The sequence below is a fragment of the Sprattus sprattus genome, assembly GCF_963457725.1.
Source record: "Sprattus sprattus genome assembly, chromosome: 7".
NCBI classification, from domain to species: Eukaryota; Metazoa; Chordata; class Actinopteri; order Clupeiformes; family Clupeidae; genus Sprattus; species Sprattus sprattus.
Window position 1 is genome coordinate 21,895,972 of NC_137926.1, and position 20,882 is coordinate 21,916,853.

Sequence of the window (20,882 nt, forward strand, 5' to 3'; positions counted from 1 at the left end):
TGTGTGTGTGTGTGTGTGTGCCAGTGTGTGTGTGTGTGTGTGCCTATGTGCGTGTGTGTGCCAGTGTGTGTGTGGGCATGTGTGCGTGTGAGTGTTTGTGTGTGTTTGTGTACATATGAATCTGTGCAAGCATATTCATGTGTTGTTTTTAAACTGCTGTTTTACGACCTAGGGACTGAGCTAAAGGGGAAACTGGGGAAGTGGGTTAGCAAGTAGCGTGTCCCTGTCATCGCATGAGTAAGAGCAATAATAAACAGTTAATGGCCAGGGGCCCCTCTCCGAAACACTATCGCTGGCGTGTTAGTGATACCTCCGCTAGGCTACGTGAGGTGGGGGGACTTGAACAATGACTCCCGCTGAAAGGCTAAGGTACACTGCGTCTACATGAGACTTGCACGGAGGGAATCATGAATGCCAAATGAGGCTCGGGGAGAGCAGTAAACAAAATGACTGCACCAAACTGCACCCAAAACAGAAAAAACTAAGAAAAACAAAGAGAAACGACAGTTTCTGCATGACTACATTTTAAATAAAAAACTTGTGTGTGGTAAAAACAAGGCCCCTCTGTTAACAAGACACCCAAACCAGAGGAGAGTTCCTCATATCAGTTCACTTCTCTGGCTCTCCCTCAAACAGCACAGTGAGGCAGTTTTAGCAGGTCACCAGTAAAATAACATTAAGACAATCAAAAGCCAGGCTAACAAACAAACGCATGGGCAGTTTTTCACATGCACCACAGGCTCACAAGGAGGGCAGAATGAGTGCTGGAGGGACGACGCTCGGCGGGACAGCCGAAATGTCTTGACATATGAGCTCCTTTGGCTAAACCTTTTAAGTTCTTAGAGCGGCTTAGATCGCCCTCTCGCACTGGCTTGGTGTCACGGGGCCATCGCCATGAGACAAACACACAAGCCTGATACATCCCCACCGCGCACGCTCCAATCGGCTTCTGGGACACGCACTAGTCAAAAAGGAAAACAGGACACAAAACAACAGCATTCACACAGAGCATCAGAGCACACACCCCAGCCACAGAAATGAGTAGCATGCATGCCACTGTGGCAAAAACACCACCACCATAGATAACCTCCAGAGGCACACACTGGGGAACAATAACAGAAACATAAATATGTAAATATATACTTTGTTTACATAGATGTCTTTGTGCCATATATAATATATAATCACACACAAACATAACCGCATAACTATAAATCTGTCTCTGGCTATATAAATCCACTTAAAAGGTCCTCCTAGTTGCTACACCTCTCCCAAAATAGTAAGCACATTGTTTATTGAGATGAATGGCTCTCATTTGCTCCCTGCCAGCAGTGTGCATCTCTCCAAACTTAGAAACGGACACGATTTCCTCCTTGAGAAAAACTGTATTTGCCAGTTGCCCCCCCCCCCCCCCCCCTCTTTTTACACAATATATGTTCAATATATTGCACCTTTATTCCCCCTCTCCGTTCTTTATAAAAGGTACGAAGTCAGAATTGGGAGGGATCATTGTTGTTCCGCCTCTGAGCTGGCAGTGGAGGTAGTCACAGAGCCGAATCGGCGTCTGAGTACAAGGGACAGCTGGCATGGCGGAACAGGGTTGTGATGACATAGCATGTGTGTGGCCTGCCACCGGGGATTTAAAACTCTCTGAAGAAACAGTTTGCAGCTAAGCCGAAAAGAAAAACATTAGCAGCTGACCAACAGGAACCCAGACAGTATTGTCGTAAATGTCGAAAAGGGAACTGGTGAGACAGCAAGGTCTAGGAGCTCCAAGCGGATGACGAAATCAACCGGCATATGAAAGGGACAGTAAAAAATGGGCCGTTATTAGAAAGGCTGACGGCTTCTGAAGCACGGCATTAATCGGGAAAAGGGGCAGGTGCAGAACAAAGGTTCCACCAGGTCAACAACCATAATGGGACGTTGGAATGGCTGTATTTCAACTTGTGGCATTTGATTTGGCGGAGCAGCCACTGCATACCCAGTAGCTCTACTGAGCCACATGGAGGGGCATCTACCTTCTGCAGCCAGTTCCAATGCAAACACAAACATGTCCCGCGACACACAAACAATCCTCATCTCATCACTCATTTTCATCAGAAGTGTTGAGTATATAAGACCAGAACATGGAACCCTTGTGGTCTCTCTCTCCTTCACATTTTTATGTTTGAGACCACCATTGACTGATGAGAACCAATCGTCTATGTCTACGGCGTCTAAGGTCTTCACCCCTTTGTTCCTCGAAATTGCTGACCGCTTCTCTTCCATTTCTCCTCCAACATATTTCTGATTAGACAAACACGTTGCTCACACGAGTCCGCCATTGTACACATCAACATGTTGCATTGATGCAAGGCAACTTTGAAGCTTGGTATAAATGTACCCACTAGCAAAAGCACCTTGTTTTGAAGCGCCCCCAGTATGCTCAGGATGTTTGTATTTCCGAAGCATAGGTTATGTCACACTAGTTGTTGTTGTTGTTGTTGTTGTTGTTGTTGATGTTGTTGTGTAACACATCACGCCCCTCTGGTTCCACAACAGCAGCAAGCTATCTAAAAGCACACACTGGGGCGGCCTTATGCCGCCTTTTTGGTTAAGTGTAAACAAGTAAAGGCGGCATAATGAGGGGTCTTCTTAACCGCATTATAGCAGGATCTCTGCATAGAAAAGTCTTTGGAGAACTCTTTCTCTCTCTCTTTTTGCTCTTGCAGCAATGTGCGTGTGTGTGTGTGTGTGTGTGTGTGTGTGTGTGTGTGTGTGTGTGTGTGTGTGCAAGGGTAGTAAAGGGGGGCCTGGAGATGCACAAACACAAAATAATGTATTTGTTGGTAAAGAGAAACTCTAGTCCTCAGTTCCTGTCGGATCCATTAATAAAATCAGACTTCTTGGCAGAGAAAGAAAGCGAGAGAGAAAGAGACGAGAGAAAGAGAGCGAGAGATAGATAGGGTGTCTACCAGACATGACTATCTGTGGTTACATGAACGAGAAAAAAAGGGAGATGACAAAATTGGAATGCAAAGTAATGAAACCAAATAGCCAGTTCGTGCCATAAGTTGAGAGAGAGGAGAGAGCGTGAAAAAAAAAAAAACAGGCTCTACGCCACATGAAGTAAACATCTGTATACTTTGGTCTATTGAAAGGAAAAAAAAACATCCTTTTTCTCTGAAGCCTCCTGATAGTTCACCTCAGGTCTTTAGCTTTAGCTAACCTGTCCATCTTATGTTTGGCTGGCTGTCTGAAGAGTCTGGGTGTTCTGTAGACAGAGATCCTGTCAGTTACACTATGTGGCGTCTACTCTCTCCCCACCTTAAGTCTTTGACAGCGCCACCAGAAAATCACTTCCATACAGCGTGACTACGGAAGCCCTCGAGGGACATGTTTATCCTCAACCTACATCAAAGCCTTGACTCCAGGCGCGGAAGTCTAGCCCCTCTGTAACACATCTCCAGTCACTACCTTCAAGCCAACACATGTACAAAGCAAGTGTGTAATGACATGACAAAAACAGAAAAAATGCATACATCATCTTGTTTTGTCTTCCACTTGTATCTGTTGGCGGTGCTGCCAAGTGAAATGTTGCAGTGTTACAAATGGATGTGTGACCTTGAGACTTCGGCCAGTAATACAGGGTTAGTACACTAAGCTAATAATCATTAAATGTTGCCATGGCTTGATGAAGATAACCCAAATATGTCTGCCAGAAGAAGAAGAAGCAGCAGAAATTCATCAATACCAACAACAAACTAAACTGTAGTGGTCAGCAGCCTTGAATGGGTTCCTACATAAAACTATACTGCCTGGCATGTGGAGCAAAGCACACAATGTTCAGATGCCTGAGGAACAATAGGCCACCTAGATGCAGCCATTTCCCTGCTCATAAGCAGCCAAGCATAACCCAGATAGCAGTCTCTTCCTCCTCCATTAGGTTTCACACCACTGTGTAAGCACCCGTATCTGTTCATTTCAATGCCTGGTGTTTACCACTGATAACCTTGACCTGGCCTTCCACCAGAATGCCATTCTCTGTTGCTGTGGAGCTCAGGGTTAAAGGCACAAGGCTCGGAGTATGGCCATTCATCTAGACCACTGAAAAAGTATGGAATTACTGGCAGTCAAACTCAACAATGCAGACAATTTAAGTGATTTTAAGGGAGTAAATGATTCATGAAGCCTTAATTAATGCAGTGAATCTTAAATATGATACATTTGAGGCTTAGAGAAAGTGTACTGTCTATTTTTCAGTCATATTCAATGTTGTCTCATGGTTATCATATTTAACACTCTCCCTGAAGCGGTCAGGTAAAACATTAAAGTGCACAAAGTTGTCAATGGACCACTGTCTAACTGCCTCCCTGAGAATACACCTAGCTTTTTTACAATTAAAAAGGACAACAAAGCCAAAAAAGTGAACAAAACATTTAATCAAATAATGCATGTTATCTTTACATGAGCAGTTTTGCTGTTGTGAATGCACCAGGGTTAATCATTTGGTGTGTAAAATACTGCATTCTGCGCTAAGACCTAGCTAAAGACTGACATGTTCAATGGAGTCACCAACATGAAAGCCAGTCATCTCCTTTGGGACAGATGCATATCGTGGCCAGTTTATCAGAGGTTACTGTAACCATTTAGCCATCCATTAATAAGGGACCATTCTCGGAAAAAGGGACATAATTGCAACTGTTTTCCGGAGTTTTCACAGCAAAGTGGCGTAAATCTGTTCCGGGACAGGATGTGTTTCTTTTCCATTCTGTTTTTTTTCTTCTTTTAACCATGATGTAATAAAACCCAGCACACAACTTGGATTGACGTCCCGCAGCTCAACATCCCGCCACCCAACCCTGCTGTCCCTTCCCTGGTGAGAACCGCAGCAAGAGTCACTAGGAGCCAACGTCAATAACCTCCCTCCACATCCCCTGCACCGCTTCAGCAGGCAGCTCTACTCTTCTCTGTTTCAGGGCTTGCAGACAGCAGACAGCTCAACTCAGCAGTGGCAGCAGCAGGAAGAGGAGCAGCACTGGTCACCGCCAACCCCACCCCCCACCACCACCACTCCCACCTTTCCCTCATCCACTGGCTCTCCACCACCACTAGCCCCAGCCCCACCCCCAAACCTCTGACACCTGCTACCTCCTCTAAGCTTAATCCCTGGCATGCTGGAAGTCATCTGGCCACAAGGCTAGTGCTTTTACGCTTCCTGTACAAGCGCTCCAGCGCCTCAAAAGGTCTCAGCTCAAGTGTCAAGAACCCAGCTGGCAATGAAATACTCCACTCATCTATTGCAGGCATTCATATATGCTCACGGCACCTTACTGTAACCCCAGAGCTGCTTTTACAATTAAGGGGTGTGAACACGTTGATATCTGTGGCGTGTCAATACAACATGCAAACATATATGAATTTTTTATCTCAATTGTAGGTCCTGCTTCACAAAACCTAGTGTTAATTAGTGTGATCAAAATATATCTTCCCTACTCAATCAAACCGCTGACTGACAATATAACAGTAATAGTAATAGTATGCATACAAGAAGTTTTCAGACGTGAATTCAACTTTAAATTTTACTGATATAAAATTTCTCTCTAATATGCCATGTGATCCGCTTATAGAACCTACTAAGGAATGTCCTAAGGAATGTCTGAACACAGAAATATTATTGTTACAATACGTTTATAAATAAAGCATTTGGATGCATAAATACAAAAGATGGTAAGAGGGAATAACCAGAAACAGAGGGTTTCTTGACTGTAATTAACCATTTCAACCTTTCCATTCTCCACAATGAGGAAATATGAAACAGGCGTCATCTTTGTCATTGGAAAGACTTCTGAGGCTTCCAGCTCTTTTCAGACACTGATGAGGACTGACTGATATGCATAATTTCTCAGAGGGCATTCAGCAAATCCTGCTCATATGGCCAGCACTGCTACACGAGAAGATGCATGGGCAGGTCCTTTCAGCTTTGCTGTGATTGGATGTGATGTCACAGACCTCATCCGGCAGTTTGCGGGAGTCGTGAGGTCAGCATGTGTTGTTATTGATGACGGTGCTTGTGCGCGCAAACACACACGGCAGCAAGCAATGCTGACACACTTTCTCTCTTGGCGAAGGACTGAGTGAGTCACTGACGCTAGCGTGAGGTGTAGCGGAGTTTAGAGGAGTCCAGCTCTCAGGCGAACCTGGGACTCGGGCAGCACTGGCGTGAGGACAAGAGAGCACCCAGGCTGGCACATAGGGAGATGTGCACGGCACACAGAGAGAGGGAGCAGGTCCTCATATTAGTCATTAGTCCCTTTAGTTAGAAAGGGGAGGTGAGAGACAGAGAGTGAAAGAGACAGAGAGAGAGATGGAATGAAAGACTGAGGAGAGGGATGAGATACACGGCACGACACACGCGGAGGCTGAGATATAAGAAACACTGTTCCAATCTGTCCCTTACATGTTTTGAGTGTGTGTGTGTGTGTGTGTGTGTGTGTGTGTATGTGTCTAGAGTGTGTGTGTGTGTGTGTGTATGGGAGGTTGAGTCTCCATATGTGTGAGTCCGCATGTACAGTGGAACGTAAATATCTGTGCCTGTGTACGTCTGAGTGGGTGTCTGTTTCCTTTACTCCTTGCTCTCTGCTGCCTGATGCTCAGGCTCGTGCTCATGACGGGCTGGGGAAGCTCGGCCAGCATTCTCTCACTCCCAGAGAGGCATCCGTTAATATGCTGTGTGTCCATCGGCATTTACAGGCTGGAGGCTACAGAGGAGACACTCTCTGCAGCGAGGCCGCTAAGCGACCGTCTGTGTGAACAGCGAAGGTCCAATAAAACCGTTCACAAACTCTCCACTCTTCCAATCAACAAAACCATGTCTGTTTCCCCTCACTGAGTGTATTTTTATATGTACTATTTTCAAACCTCAGAGTTTCTACTCTCTCTCTCTCTCTCTCTCTCTCTCTCTCTCTCTCTCTCTCTCCCTCTCTCTCAATGAACCGTGGAGTCTTGTTTGCTGTATACTTGGAAGCGATGGCATGGAAAGTTTACTGTGGTGAACATGAAAGGAGGTTTAATTACATTTTATTAGCCTGACCAGATTATTAAAACGAATTGGGTAAAAAAGGCGCATGAGAGACTAAAGAGCAAGACCATTCATTCAGCTGGCTGACTTTTTAATCCTGTGCCTTTGCACTTTAGGACTTCAAATATAGATGTTTAAACATAGTTTCATTTATCCATCAATTTCAATTATTTCCAAATCAACCTAACGCAACACATTTCTGACAGCCAAGACAAGGACGTGTGAGTACTATTTATGTCATGTTTCATATTACTTCCTTTTATTCAATAATATCACATTAGATTACATTATGGCTCATGACCTTAGATCAAATGCATCCAAATGCATTATCCGTAGTAACCTCGTTGACAACAGCCAGACTTTACAGCCTCATTTCAAATGAAAGACCTTCCTCCTTTCATTCTTTAAAGTCCTCTACAGATCTCTCAAGCTCTTCTCAACTGATATTTCCTCGACTCCTAAGTGAAACTGAGCTGTGATCTATATAGTCTGACATTACCAGGCTGGGGGAGATGGCATGCTAGGCAACAGAATAGTAAATAATGTGACCTATTGTTCAAATGTATATAAAGTTGTACTCTGGGGTCTTTCCATTTGTGACAACTGGTGCCTTGATTTTACCGTCAGAGCACCCATCAACGCACGCCTCCCTGTAATGCATTCTGCTTATTGCAAATATTTATTTTACTTCCTATTTCACTAGGTTTGGAATGCACCACATAAGGATATGGCAGTTGAGCCATCATTTGGTTATACATTCAAGAGCTGTTCCTCAGTAAGTACTCAAAGCGTGTTTATTTGTTTATAAAGCATTCTAAACAGCAAAATATTTTACTGTGCAAGAGCTGTAGGGGCAATGCGGTCTGTCAAAATTGAAAGCTTTGGAGATTTTGCCAGGTCTGGTTCCAGGAACAAGTCCCTTCTTCCCTTTTATTCAGGAGATTGTTTCTCTATGAGATGATGGCAAGCCTGGACTCTACCCCCACCCACTTGCTCATTGTATCTTGGGGTTAGGTCTCAGTGGGGTGCAGAGGAAAGGTCACTGCATCACTGCCACTGGGCAGGGGACGTATGCCTGGTCACACTAGTCACTGGTTTTCAATCGAGTCCCTCTCCTTTTTGCATACAAATGCATGGCTCTGCTTGGTCCATTTTGCCGTGAGGATCACTTCAGCACCACAGTCTGCCCCCTCTGACTGTCCACACAAAAACATTGCGCACAGACAACCAACACATCAATGGCCTCAACAGACACCACAGTCTAATTCAGAATCAATTAACTCAATGCTTAAACAGAGAGGGTCAGAAGAACAACTCCCTATTCCACCTCAGTCCTTGGCAGAAAACCCCAGGAACAACATATTTAAACAGACATCCGTAGAACAGGAGAAGGAAAACAGCCAGTGTGTTATTTATTCTCACAGATGCAAATATAATTTTTAGTAGTAGTAGTGTCCGTAGTAGTAGTAGCATTAATAATAAGAATAATAACAATAAAAACAACAATGTCAGATATATGGTAAGACAATAGGAGAATTAACAATCTCAAGACAACTCCATATAGAGAAAATATCCAAAACAATAACTCAGACAGTCTTAATGGGATTAACAGGTAATGTTCCAAATGTGTTCATGTTTGGAAAAAAGTAAATGCAATAAGAACAAAGTGGCCCATTCATGTCTTAAGGGCGTGATTCAGGGTCGGAGTGACAGGCTTAGTCATTAAACATCCTTCCTGCACTTAGGTTACAAGTTCACAACATGACTATGCAAGTTCCCAAAGTCATCGCTGTAGCTACGCTGACTAGAAAACCAAGATGTCCTCAATCTCTCAAACGTAGTGTTAACTCAAACCAGCAACTCACAGACTCAGTTGAACCCATGCTGACATGGGAAATATTTGTGATCGCATGACACCTGATGTATACACTTGACACACTCCTAACAGTCACTAACGTACAGTGAGCTATGATCATGATATGGTGTGTAAAGAAATTCACATTTATAAAACCTAAATTGATCGGACACTGCTGCCTGAAACCGAAGTTCACTGGTGATGACTTAGCCTACAAATATCTCAAGATGTCTCAATCTGTCTAAAAGGTATCTGACAGTCTGTAAATTGCGACTAGCCTATTTGCAATATCCACGTGCTTTCAAAACCGCTAAACGTCTTTCATTACGTTGCAATCATTTGGTTGACTTATGTTGTGATGAGCTGAAGAACAATGACAGATACAAACACTTACAAGAAGCATATTACTGAGCGAACACATTGACTTACTTTCTCCACTGGAGGACCACATGCAGAGCGTAGAAACAGACAGTGGGAGACCCCAAAATAAGGTAACTTTATCCCGTTCTGTTTTAGATTTCATTCCTGTTGAATTATATCCTTACAAGTAATATTAAGAGTAATTCAGAAGTGTGTGACTTGTACGCGCGGCACGCAGTCAGGCAGACTGTCACCCATCTCCGCCGGATACCTCACTAGGTTCGGCGACTGAAGGCTATTGAACATGGCAAGCTGTGGCTTGACTGCTTTGCCTTTTACACCATTATAGAACGTCGCTTTTCAGACAACGGCATAGTCATGCGTAAGCAGTTGCCTCCGAGAGTAAAATGGCCACATGGTTAAATTAGCGTAGCCTCCCACTACGTAAAGAACAATCCTCTCCAGACCTCGTCGCCACTCGCCACCAAATGCTCAGGGCTTTCACAACACTCTACATCTTCGCAGATTATATTTTCAATGAATGGGCTTCATTGCTTCTTAAGTATGAGAGGTGGGCTGATTATCAACAATTATTAAATAAGCAATTTAAAAAAGCCTACATAACTGATAAGCATAACCTATTGGCTACAATACTTCTGATGAAAAAGCGCAATCTAGTTACTAATTGCTTATTTCATGGAAGCTTATCTAGCCAAATGTGGTTTTGAATGAGGACCTGCAGCTTTCCATCCGCGTTAGGCTATTCAAAAAGCACATTCTTTCGACTAACCAAAAGGATAGTTTATTGGTGGTGATAGATGGCAGCCTCATTACCAAGATGTTGCCCTTCTGGATAGAACTGTAGCTACCTAGCACTAGCAGAGCTTCGATGGATGCCAAGTCAGGCACTCGAGTTAGGAGTGTTAGCTAGTATTATCATTTTGAAAAATATGTTCAACAAACCACAGTTTTTGCTTCTCCAAAGCACTCATGGTTGCCTGCAGAGGGAGGAAGAACACTGCACTAATGTTCTCCATTGGCCAGGTTTTAGCCTTTTTTTTATAGCCAATGACCCTTTACAAAATAGGCCCATAATTCTGCACAGGCAAAATAATCTTTAAGTCGATTTACACAACTTGCACTAATATCAAAAGAGTGCACAGTGGTCAAAAAGTTTGAGGGAATGAAATGTTGCAAGGTGAATTTAATGGGTTAATGTTGTCTTGATTGAATGTGGAATTAAATACAGAATGTTACCCTATTTCTAAAATTCCATCAGTTAGTTGAATGTCAGTACACACTAATAAAAGAATGTATCCTTTAATTTGAGTTTATTAAAACGAAATTAGTATTTCTAATTAATATGTTGAAAATTAAATCTGTTTTGTGTCTTTATCTTTATCCTATCCACAGTTCAGTTGCTATTTGCACTTGGCATATGATAATTATGGCTACGGCCTGTGTAGACAGTAGCATAGGCCATGTGATTACTGTTTATGTTTTCCAAAAATACACAAATGCGAACAGATAGCCATAATTCAGTAAATAACTAACTAATAACTATTCATGACTTTCAACTTTTGATTTTGACTTCATTTCCCACCAAACAAATAGTCTGGCCTAAACTACGACTTCAATGTGGCAAGCAGTGGTGTCCTGCCTACTCACTCAAGGTGGCAATGTAGCCACACAACATAACGTAACCAACAAGATAGATATCATGATAAACAGCCATTAGTTGGCCACATTGTATCTTCTGCTAACGTTCAAAATGGGCTAATTAGCCTACTGTATGTGTGGACGGGCTACATAGTAGCTATCTTGGCAACATCGCATTCTGGCTCACTTAATAGGCTTGTCTGTATGAGTAATACAAATTCAATATCTTGTTAATAGTACCCTATGTGGTAGCTAATTAAACTGGTGTGTATGTGTGTGCACTTTTAATGAATGGGTAAAATGGTGCCCAGTGGTGTTGTTTTATGAATGGCCCTGGATCTCAAAATAATAATAATTATAAGCCCCGAATCATTCTGATAGATTTTTTATGCTTTATCAAAATAGGCTCGAAAATCTATGTACCAACTGGTTTTGATACATCAAAGCGTTGCTGAGACATTACCTAGGGTAAGGGTTAGGGGTGAGATATCACCTAGGGTTAGGGGTTAGAGTTAGTGGTGAGATATTACCTAGGGTTAGGGGGGGAACAGTTTTGTAATTCAAAAAGCCAACAAATTACTTTTGTGAGGCTTGGTCAAAACATCATCTGTGCCTTATTTTGTGAAAAGTGGATAAAATGTGTAGCCTGTGAAAACGTTTGATTTTTTTTATCAACTATGGAGGAAATGTATGTCCTTGAGCCAAGGAATCCAATGGTACCCTATTTTATGAATATCGGACATACCGTTCAAAAGCTACGTGCATAAACAAACTTCCAAATTTGACCTACTGGTGGTGCTAGAATACTCAAGGCACTGACATCAAACTTGGTGAAAACAATCATGGGACCGTCTCGAATCAGTGTGCCAAATTTTAAAACTTTCTACCATACGGTTCTAGGGGCTGCCATAGACTCCAATTGCAGAAGAAGAAATAAGATGAACTAGAGGTGCAAAATGTGATTGCAGCAGAGCAGCTGTCAGCCATTGCATACCGTAACCTATGCAATTAGGTGGATAACACTTTGCTCTATAAGATAATGGGTTGACCTTCCGAACACTTGTTGGATGAGCAATAAATAGTAGAAACAGTCATTTTAGATTATCGTTAACTTAACTAAACGGACATATTAACAATTCAATTTGTTAGCTATCATTACCACAAAACACTATAACAGGAAAATAGTGATAAATAAATGTCTTTCAGCTGCCGCTGCAGACGTGTTTGTTCATAACTGACCTCTGCTGTAGGGAGTAAAAGAAAATGTATGCAAACATTTTTCCACAAGCACTGCAAGGAATCAGGATGGACATATGTCGGAGTTGGAGTACTTTCTCAAAAGCACTGGGCACCAAAGAACGGGTTGAATAAAGAAAATAAGACTTAGAAAGAAGAAGAACACTAAAGAAAACGCACAATTGGGTTGCTTGACTGCTTGGCCCCCAATTAGGACAGCTGCTATCTAGAAATAGCCTTCATCAGTGTACAAACACGTTTTCCTTGGTAGACTATAGACTTAAAGGAACAGAAAGTTGTGTGTAAAAAGAACACCCAATGTTATAGTGATTCTGGTCACTGCATCCATCGGCAGCTAAGGCAAGCTCCGCCTCTGCTTCACCTAGTCTATTTTCCACGACAGACGTAGCCTACACGTCATCCGTGGTGGAACAGCATCACAAGTCACTAACGTACAGTGAGCTATGATCATGATATGGTGTGTAAAGAAATTCACATTTATAATATTAAATTGATCGGACACTGCTGCCTGAAACTGATAGCCTACACAACGTGATGAAATCCCCCCTGGAAATGTTAACTAGAGTAAAACCTTGACCAGGAGAAAACTGTTTTGCCATTGTTTACTAGACCCATAGGCTAACTAACACATCAAGGCTAATTACGCTTAATTAATAAGATACATTCAGTGTCCATTTTCCTGTTTATGATTTATGGAAGTTCACTGGTGATGATTTACAAATATCTCAAGATGTCTCAATCTGTCTAAAAGGTATCTGACAGTCTGTAAAGTGCGACTAGCCTATTTGCAATATCCACGTGCTTTGAAAACCACTAGGTGTCTTTCATTACGTTGCAATCATTTGGTTGACTTATATTGTGATGAGCTGAAGAACAATGACAGATACAAACACTTACAAGAAGCATATTACTGAGCGAACACATTGACTTACTTTCTCCACTGGAGGACCACATGCAGAGCGTAGAAACAGACAGTAGGAGACCCCAAAATAAGGTCACTTTATCCCGTTCTGTTCTAGATTTCATTCCTGTTGAATTATATCCTTACAAGTAATATTAAGAGTAATTCGAAGGGGGTTTGTCCCTTCAAATATGTAAAAACAGTATCACTTGTCCTCAGTCCACAAAAAAAGTAATAACCTCACAGTGTTCGAAGGCAGGCTATCTTGATGAAAAGGTTGCCCAAATTTCGCGTTCCCAAAAGGGAAATAGTAAGAATAACCGAGGTCTCTCACAAAAAGCAGTTTGTTTTTTCTAAAATGAAATTTCACAAATCATCCAAAACATTTTGTTATTCTTGCCAACAAAACAAGGATTTATTCAAGGCCGTTAAAAAATTCAACCCATGAAATCCACTTGAATGATAGTAATCCGCATCTTCAGCCTCCATGTCTTGAAAAAGCAGTACAGACACGAACACTACCTGAACGGCCAACAGAATTTAAACTCATCCACTGAGACACCCGATAAAGAACAGGCTACAAGAGATGTGTTTCCCAATTCCGTGTATTCTAGAGAACAAGGCTACCGGGGCCTTTGAGGGGAAATTTTAAGGTCAGGTCCAGCCGATGGTGATGGCGAGGATATGAATGAAAACGCAGCCCCCGTTACAATGCGCCTCTCCGACAGCAGGGCTCGATCCAAAATATCCGCCAGGACTAAAATGGTTTCACCAACTGCACCCCCTCGTTTATCCCTCCTCCCTCTTGCTGTCCGTCTTCACTTGCTCTCACGGTGGATGTGTTTTGCTGAGGGAATACTCCTCTCCTGACGCGCAAAAGCAGAGGTGCTGTAAGCACCGGTACTTAAGATTATAAAAATAAGGAATTAATGATCTCAATATAGAAACTTCTTCATTGGTTAGATTTTCTTCGCTATGTCTCCGCAGTTCGAGCTGCCGTGCTCCGGTCAGCCACCCTCCTATGTCGGTCTCTGCTGCGTGGAATCACCGCTGTAAACAAGACTCCGCTTCTCTCACACACAAACACACATAATGCTATGTGAGTAAGCGAGGAGGAAAAGACGGAGTGGATTATGGCTCTGCCATTTTAAGATGCTATTTATATTTCCCTTGCCATGCCTTAGGATCTTGGCAAAGGTTAGAGGCTTTAAGTGCAACATATTTGGTTCAACTTGCCTATTTGTCACTATACAAATACACCATGGAACATATATTGGGTAAATACTGATAAGCTAAAGCCAAAGCCCTCTGATCACTTCTGCCTACGTTGTAACCAAGTGGCCGATGCTGACCACTTCGGGCATGGCCTGTTATTGCAACTTTAGTCCTAGAAAGAAACGATGAGATACGATGAAAGAGCACATTGTAGCCAGTGACAAAACAGGTATCGACAACATTGTGAAAATTAGGTGTAGGCAATAGACAACTCATGGCAGCTTTTCTTGGACCTCTTTTCCAAAACGACTGGTTTAGAAATTACGGTACCCATACAGCGTGCTCGAAAAACACAAATAAACATAAAAAAATAAATAAAAAAAAACGTTTAGACAACTGAAAGAGTGCATTCCAGCTGCTAGGCATTCTGTTTGTTTCTTCCATTAAACCATGATTACGTTGAATAGGCTGTTCATTAAACTTTGTTTGCTTTTTGTAAGGCAGTTGTTAAACCCAGTCGTTGCCATAACTTATTTAAAGGAATTGGCAAGGGGAAACTGGCTCCTGACGTAGGCTACTGATAGACAACTGAATACTATGTTCTCATAAAAGAGGCATCCGAAGCGCAACATTGTAGCACAGGTCAATGTGATTTTGTTTTGTTTTTCTTCGAAGGAATACCGTCTCAAATCCAAAGTATGGAGGCATTGGTTTCTGTAAATGCAGAGGTGTGATCCGTGTGTCAATGTTCTGTGAGTTTTATGTTAGTGGATATTTTTATAAGAACAACTTAGCCCAACTTCTGACTGTATGAGGCTGTGTGCCATTCTTTTGAAATCATAGGAGAAGCATCTCTTCTCAACAGATTAGTAGACTATTTTGCTAAACCTGTTAGTACAATTGTGAAAAGTGACCAACTCTAGTTCAGGTGACAGCAAAATACGCTACAATAGGCTACATTTACCCGATTTTATGGATTTCTCTTAGAGCTGTATAATATATTTTATGATTAATCAGACTTCTTTTTGTTTGTTTTGTTTAATTTATTTTAAGTAGCCTAACTTTTGATTTTGACAACGCGCCATGTCAGGTGCCTCAACCGTTTAGCCTACCTATGCCTGTAGTCTACCTCTAGCCGCAGTGAAATCTCGCCCAGTTCCACGTTTTAGGTGCGCGCATACTTTGCCAATGACACACACATTACTAGAGCGTAAACAAAGACCCGATATGGAGTTTCATTCAAATGCTCGGAGCCGGATGTATCGTATCATTCATTCATCTCGAGAGCCTATGTTGCACATGGCACAAGAATGGGTGCCAGTCCGCTATAAACAAAGCTATTATTTATGGCTATCACTTTATGCCCATTAATATTCGTAATAATTAATCCAAAACGAGCTGGGTATGAAGCGTGCACCACACCATACCATTTGCACTCTATATATTGCTTTTAGTCGCCTTTAATTTGTTAATTAATCCGTGGCAAATATTTGACAGATGGCGTTATCCTTTTTTTAAATGAAGGCTAATATTAATGCAGCTCAAACCTGCACTGATTTCAAGCATGCCCGACTAAAATCAGTGTAATTGTAATTCTCTTGATATTCAGCTAATCAACAGTGCCACTGATGGCATCTGTCTGGTAGACTAATAGAAAACCTGCAGAGCATTGACTTCTGAAATATACAAGGTAATATGACAATGTAATTTATCAAGAATTCTAATATTATCTCTAGACCTGCCAAGTTTGCTACTAAATCAAGGGTGCACAATTACAGAAGGCCAATGTCAAAACTGTCACACAATTAGAATTGTGTGTAGAATTGGCATAGCATCGCAGGGAAAGAAACTCAAGGATGTAGGTTTGATCTGGAAAGGGAGTCTGAGGGTCTTATCTCAGAAAATGTAGGAATCTTTCAGTGCATTTCCTGAAATTCTATACAATGATATGACTGTTTAGTTTTTTCTCAAACACAATAAATGGCCATCTGATGCCTGTATGGACCATCACTATGTCATACACCATATTGCGGCTCTATAACATAACATATAGGCTACGTATAGCTCACAGTTGAAATATTTATCTGGTCTATTTATCTGGACCTAACATTGCAGCTCACTGTGCCAATTCTTACCATTCACTCCTCTTTTCTTTCCCTGCATGGCTTGGGCTTTCTGTATTTCTTTACCTGTATCTCTCTTACGTCTGAAAATGAATGGAACTCCTAATTTTACTATTTTATGAGAATGAGGGGTACTTCTGATTTGCAATACAACACTAGATAATACAGTAAGTTAACTCACCAAGCACGTGCTTACTGTTAAATGTTATTTGCTGATAGATGTACTAACTATATTGCTGCTTACATTTACCAAGACATGTGTTAATCCAGGCTGCTGAATTTAGAGGAAATGTGGCAGGAGGTTCAATCCGTCAACAGAAAATAATGAATTATAATGTTAACTACAGTAACCCAAGGCTGTAGCCAGCCAGTTGGGGAAGTGTAACTGGAGGAGACTGAGTAGCAAACAAGCAATCCTGGAAGACTAAAACGTCTCTTGTTTGGCATACAGGTATAATGCCAGGTATAAAACAGCCAATGTCACCCAAGTAAAAAGTAGCACAAAATCACCCTACAGCACACTATACTAGGTACAAGTATATATATACGCCAACAACACCATTACAATTCCTGGTTGGAATGCCCAGGACAGCTGATTGTGTTTTCCATATCCCTGAAAATTACCGTTACGTGTTTTGATACCGGTCCGGTAGCATTACTCAAGATCACAGAACGCATGACACCTGCCACAGACTGCCTGGATATTCTAGCGAACTCTATGCATCCAAAATGTACTCTGACCAGCACACCGCATGTAAAGGAGGCGGAACAAAGCAAAGAAACACCAGTAGAAACTATATTTCTTATCCAGTGGGAACATGAGGAGTTAACCCCTTGTAAAGCCAATGGATATTATATGGATTATTATGGATTTTAACGCATATGCAATTAATCTCCAAATAATGCTTGCAGTTTTAGGTAATCAGAAAAGTGGTCTTGTCCCTACCATAAATTACTTCACTACAACTACAACAGCACGTGAACTACCTGGAACAAGTGTGTTATTGTCGCCCTCTGCTGTCTTGATTATAACATTGCTCAAACCCAACAGAAAAGGGAGTCAATGTATGGTATCATTACACATATAGTTACAATGAATTAACAACTAATTAATACTTTAAATAAATTACATAAAGTCTTATAATTGAGTGTTAGTTAATTTGAGTATATAATCTACCATTATTTACCGTTAGTCAAATGTTCTTTTGCAAGTCTTTTACATTATACTAATAACCACAAATATAAGTTACAAGGGATGTCTGAACGAGGGAACATTTCACAAATAGACTTAACTCTAGTTGTACCTCAGAGAGGGAAACGTTTGACTCATCTAGGAATTATGTGGTTACACGGAAATGGAAAATTATATGTGCTATGAACTATGAAAAAGTACCAACAAAAATTCTTGAGAGATTGTCTCTGTGCTTTTCCTCTCCAAAACAATATTTGAGTTTGTTTTGATTTAATGAGAAACATAAAGTATTGAATATTGCCAATTAAAGACTGCCCTTAACCGCTGCTCTGTACAGTGTAAGCATGTTGCAATGAGCATACAGCATGCAATCAAATATAAAGAAGAATTTGTTATGGCCGGGTTTTCTAGGTTTGTCCAATCCCTGTATGGTAAGATATGGATTATCCTTTGAAAAACTATGTGACATTTTTTTCAATTATGCACAGGAAGAAATCCACACAGCTGCACTTCCCACAGTGACCAAACCTCTTACATGCAAGTACTCATACCCAACAACCTAGCCTTAAGGTGTTTTTAGACTACTCCGTACAACACGTTTAGGTGTTCACAACAGGGTGCACTACAACCATTATACTGATTTAACGATACAACAACAACAGCAAAGATGCCTTGGTGGACATTTCACTGGGGTTGTCCCTTCGTCTGTGCTTTGTTGGATTAGGCCTATGACACCTCCAGAAGGCGTCCCAGACCCACCCCCCTCCAAACTAATGATGGGTTAGGACACATGTCAATACCAGGGACAACAACAGAAACATCCCAAGATGCATACAGTATATCAGTGTCTGAATGATGCACTGTCTCATTATCCAGATATCAGACTCATCATACTTTGGCATGCCACAGGCTATTCCAGGGTGTGGGAGGGTGAGGGTGGGGTTACTCTCTTGGGGGTACAAACCTGGGTAAAGGTAAGGGTATGAATTGGCTACAAACCCAGGTAAGTGTAAGGGAAGAGGTTGGATATGAACCCAGGTGGTTAGGGTAAGGGACAGGGTTGGATATGAACCCAGGTTAGGGTAAGGGTAGGAATTGGCTACAAACCCAGGTAAGTGTCAGGGAAGAGGTTGGATATGAACCCAAGTTAGGGTAAGGGAAGGGGTTGGATATGAACCCAGGTGGTTAGGGTAAGGGAATGGGAAGGATATGAACCCAGGTTAGGGTAAGGGAATGGGTTGGATATGAACCCAGGTGGTTGGGGTAAGGGTATGGGTTGGATATGAACCAAGGTTAGGGTAAGGGAAGGGGTTGGATATGAACCCTAGGGTTAGGGTTAGGGTTAGGGTTAGGGTTAGACATTACATAGCATTTGTATTTGAACACTATCACTAGTATATGAGTAAAACGATTTCCATCAACAATACAAAGCACATTCTTTCAGTCTGTTGTTTCAGAAAGAATCAAAATGATTTAATGATCAAAAATGCATCAGAAAATACACACCAGTGCACACAAAAGTTTTAATTAATCGCTCAATGTAGAATATTCATGACCATTCAAGATTTTTGATCTGGTAATTTGTCATGAGGTAGGTCAAAGTTTTGCCTAAGATTGATAATCCTATTGGATGGTCATGTAATCAGATTGGATTGGAGGCACCTACTGAACATCATTAAGGAACTGGGCTATACACTGGCCCCAAATGTCTTTATTGCACAAATATAACCAAATAAGACCCATGTTTAATAATTTACTTTAATTTATTAGTTAATGTAATGTAATTATGTTTCATCAATTTAAGTGCTCTATTATCTAATATCTATGATCTAGTAAATGCATATCACACTGTGATATGTAATACGCCAGTGTTAAGGGTGTGGTGGGGGTCATTCAGGGAAAGGTGCTGATGTTAATGAAGAAAAGAAGTTATATAGTTTCTCACATGTTAATCTCACAGGTGTCTCGCTATGGAAACTTTGCCATCCCAAAGACCTTCAGCAATCCAACAGCTGACTGTAAACCAATACCTCAGAGGGACAAACCCAGAGCATTACAGAAATGAACCAAACTGTTCAAGCAGGCCTTTCCCGTAAAACAGGAATGTGAGAAATGTCCCAGTGGGAAGTCTGTGGGCTGTTTTTGGGTACCACTGGAATGAATGATGACAGGGTTAAAATGAAACACAGGCTCTTCTTCACTGCACAGGCAGGAGCTCTGCGCTATTAGGTATGAGACAGGCTAAAACAGGGGGGTGTGATGTATTCATAACAGGCACAGGGTGAGTTAGCTAGATGCATTTAATAAATGACTAGGTTGTATTACCATTTTAATAGCTTTGAAAAACCTAAACATTGAATAAATGGCAGAAGACCCCAGAGCCAGTTTCTTTGGGTTGGGGTTGTGCAGGACCATACTAGACTGGGACCGCTGTGAGATTTTGGTTTGTAACCAGATCAAATGCAACTCCACATCTTTATTGTGTTATTGTGAATTTTTTCCCTCAAGTGGAGGTTCAGCTGTCTCACGGGGTTGTTACATGCAGGATCTGGTATGCTTTTAAATACAGCCAGATATGGTGAACAATCGTCCATGAATTTCAAAAGGGCCACCAAACACATGAAAATGTCTTAGTCTATTTCCATGAAATGATGACCCTGCAACTGTATTAAAGCTACAAAGTACTGAACTGGATAGAGCTGCATATTCATTTTGCTAAAAGATGTTCTTGCCATATTTGCCTTGGATGTATGATGTATGTCATGAACTAAAAAGAAAACAGTTCTCATGAACATAATGGTTCTGTCGTGGGGTTGTACTCTTTCAAACTGAATCTGCCTCAACCTATAACTCCACAATTTCTGTGGCAGTTTTGACAACTTTTCTTTTAACTATTGTTAATATGCCCTGACCAAAATCAATTGACCTATTACACATTACCTATTCTGAAATGTTTTTGAAAAAATGTTTTGCTACCATACAAAACCAGTTAGATTAAAAATGATTTCCTCTGACCTGTTTAAGGACACTTAAATGTACAATGTTATTGGTAATTACATGTCAAAATGACATGAGAGAGAGAACACAATTGTATCTGGGCTTTAGTTGGAAAGATTTCTTCTCATTCTTCCCATACAGGCATAAATCTCAATATACACACACACACACACACACACACACACACACACACACACACACACACACACACACACACACACACACACACACACACAAACACACAAATTCCTCCCTATCAG

The 20,882-nt window shown here is 41.5% G+C and overlaps 1 protein-coding gene across 1 annotated transcript in view; it reads right to left on the reverse strand.

The window, feature by feature from the left end:
* Window positions 1-13,220, reverse strand: part of igf1ra (insulin-like growth factor 1a receptor) — a gene marked incomplete at its 5' end in the record, with an annotated part of 98,592 nt that extends 85,372 nt beyond the window's left edge. Inside the window, 1 exon segment of the mRNA XM_080841748.1 lies at window positions 13,127-13,220. Within this exon segment, the coding sequence (XP_080697874.1) occupies window positions 13,127-13,220 (94 nt within the window).
* Window positions 13,221-20,882: the final 7,662 nt, after the last annotated feature.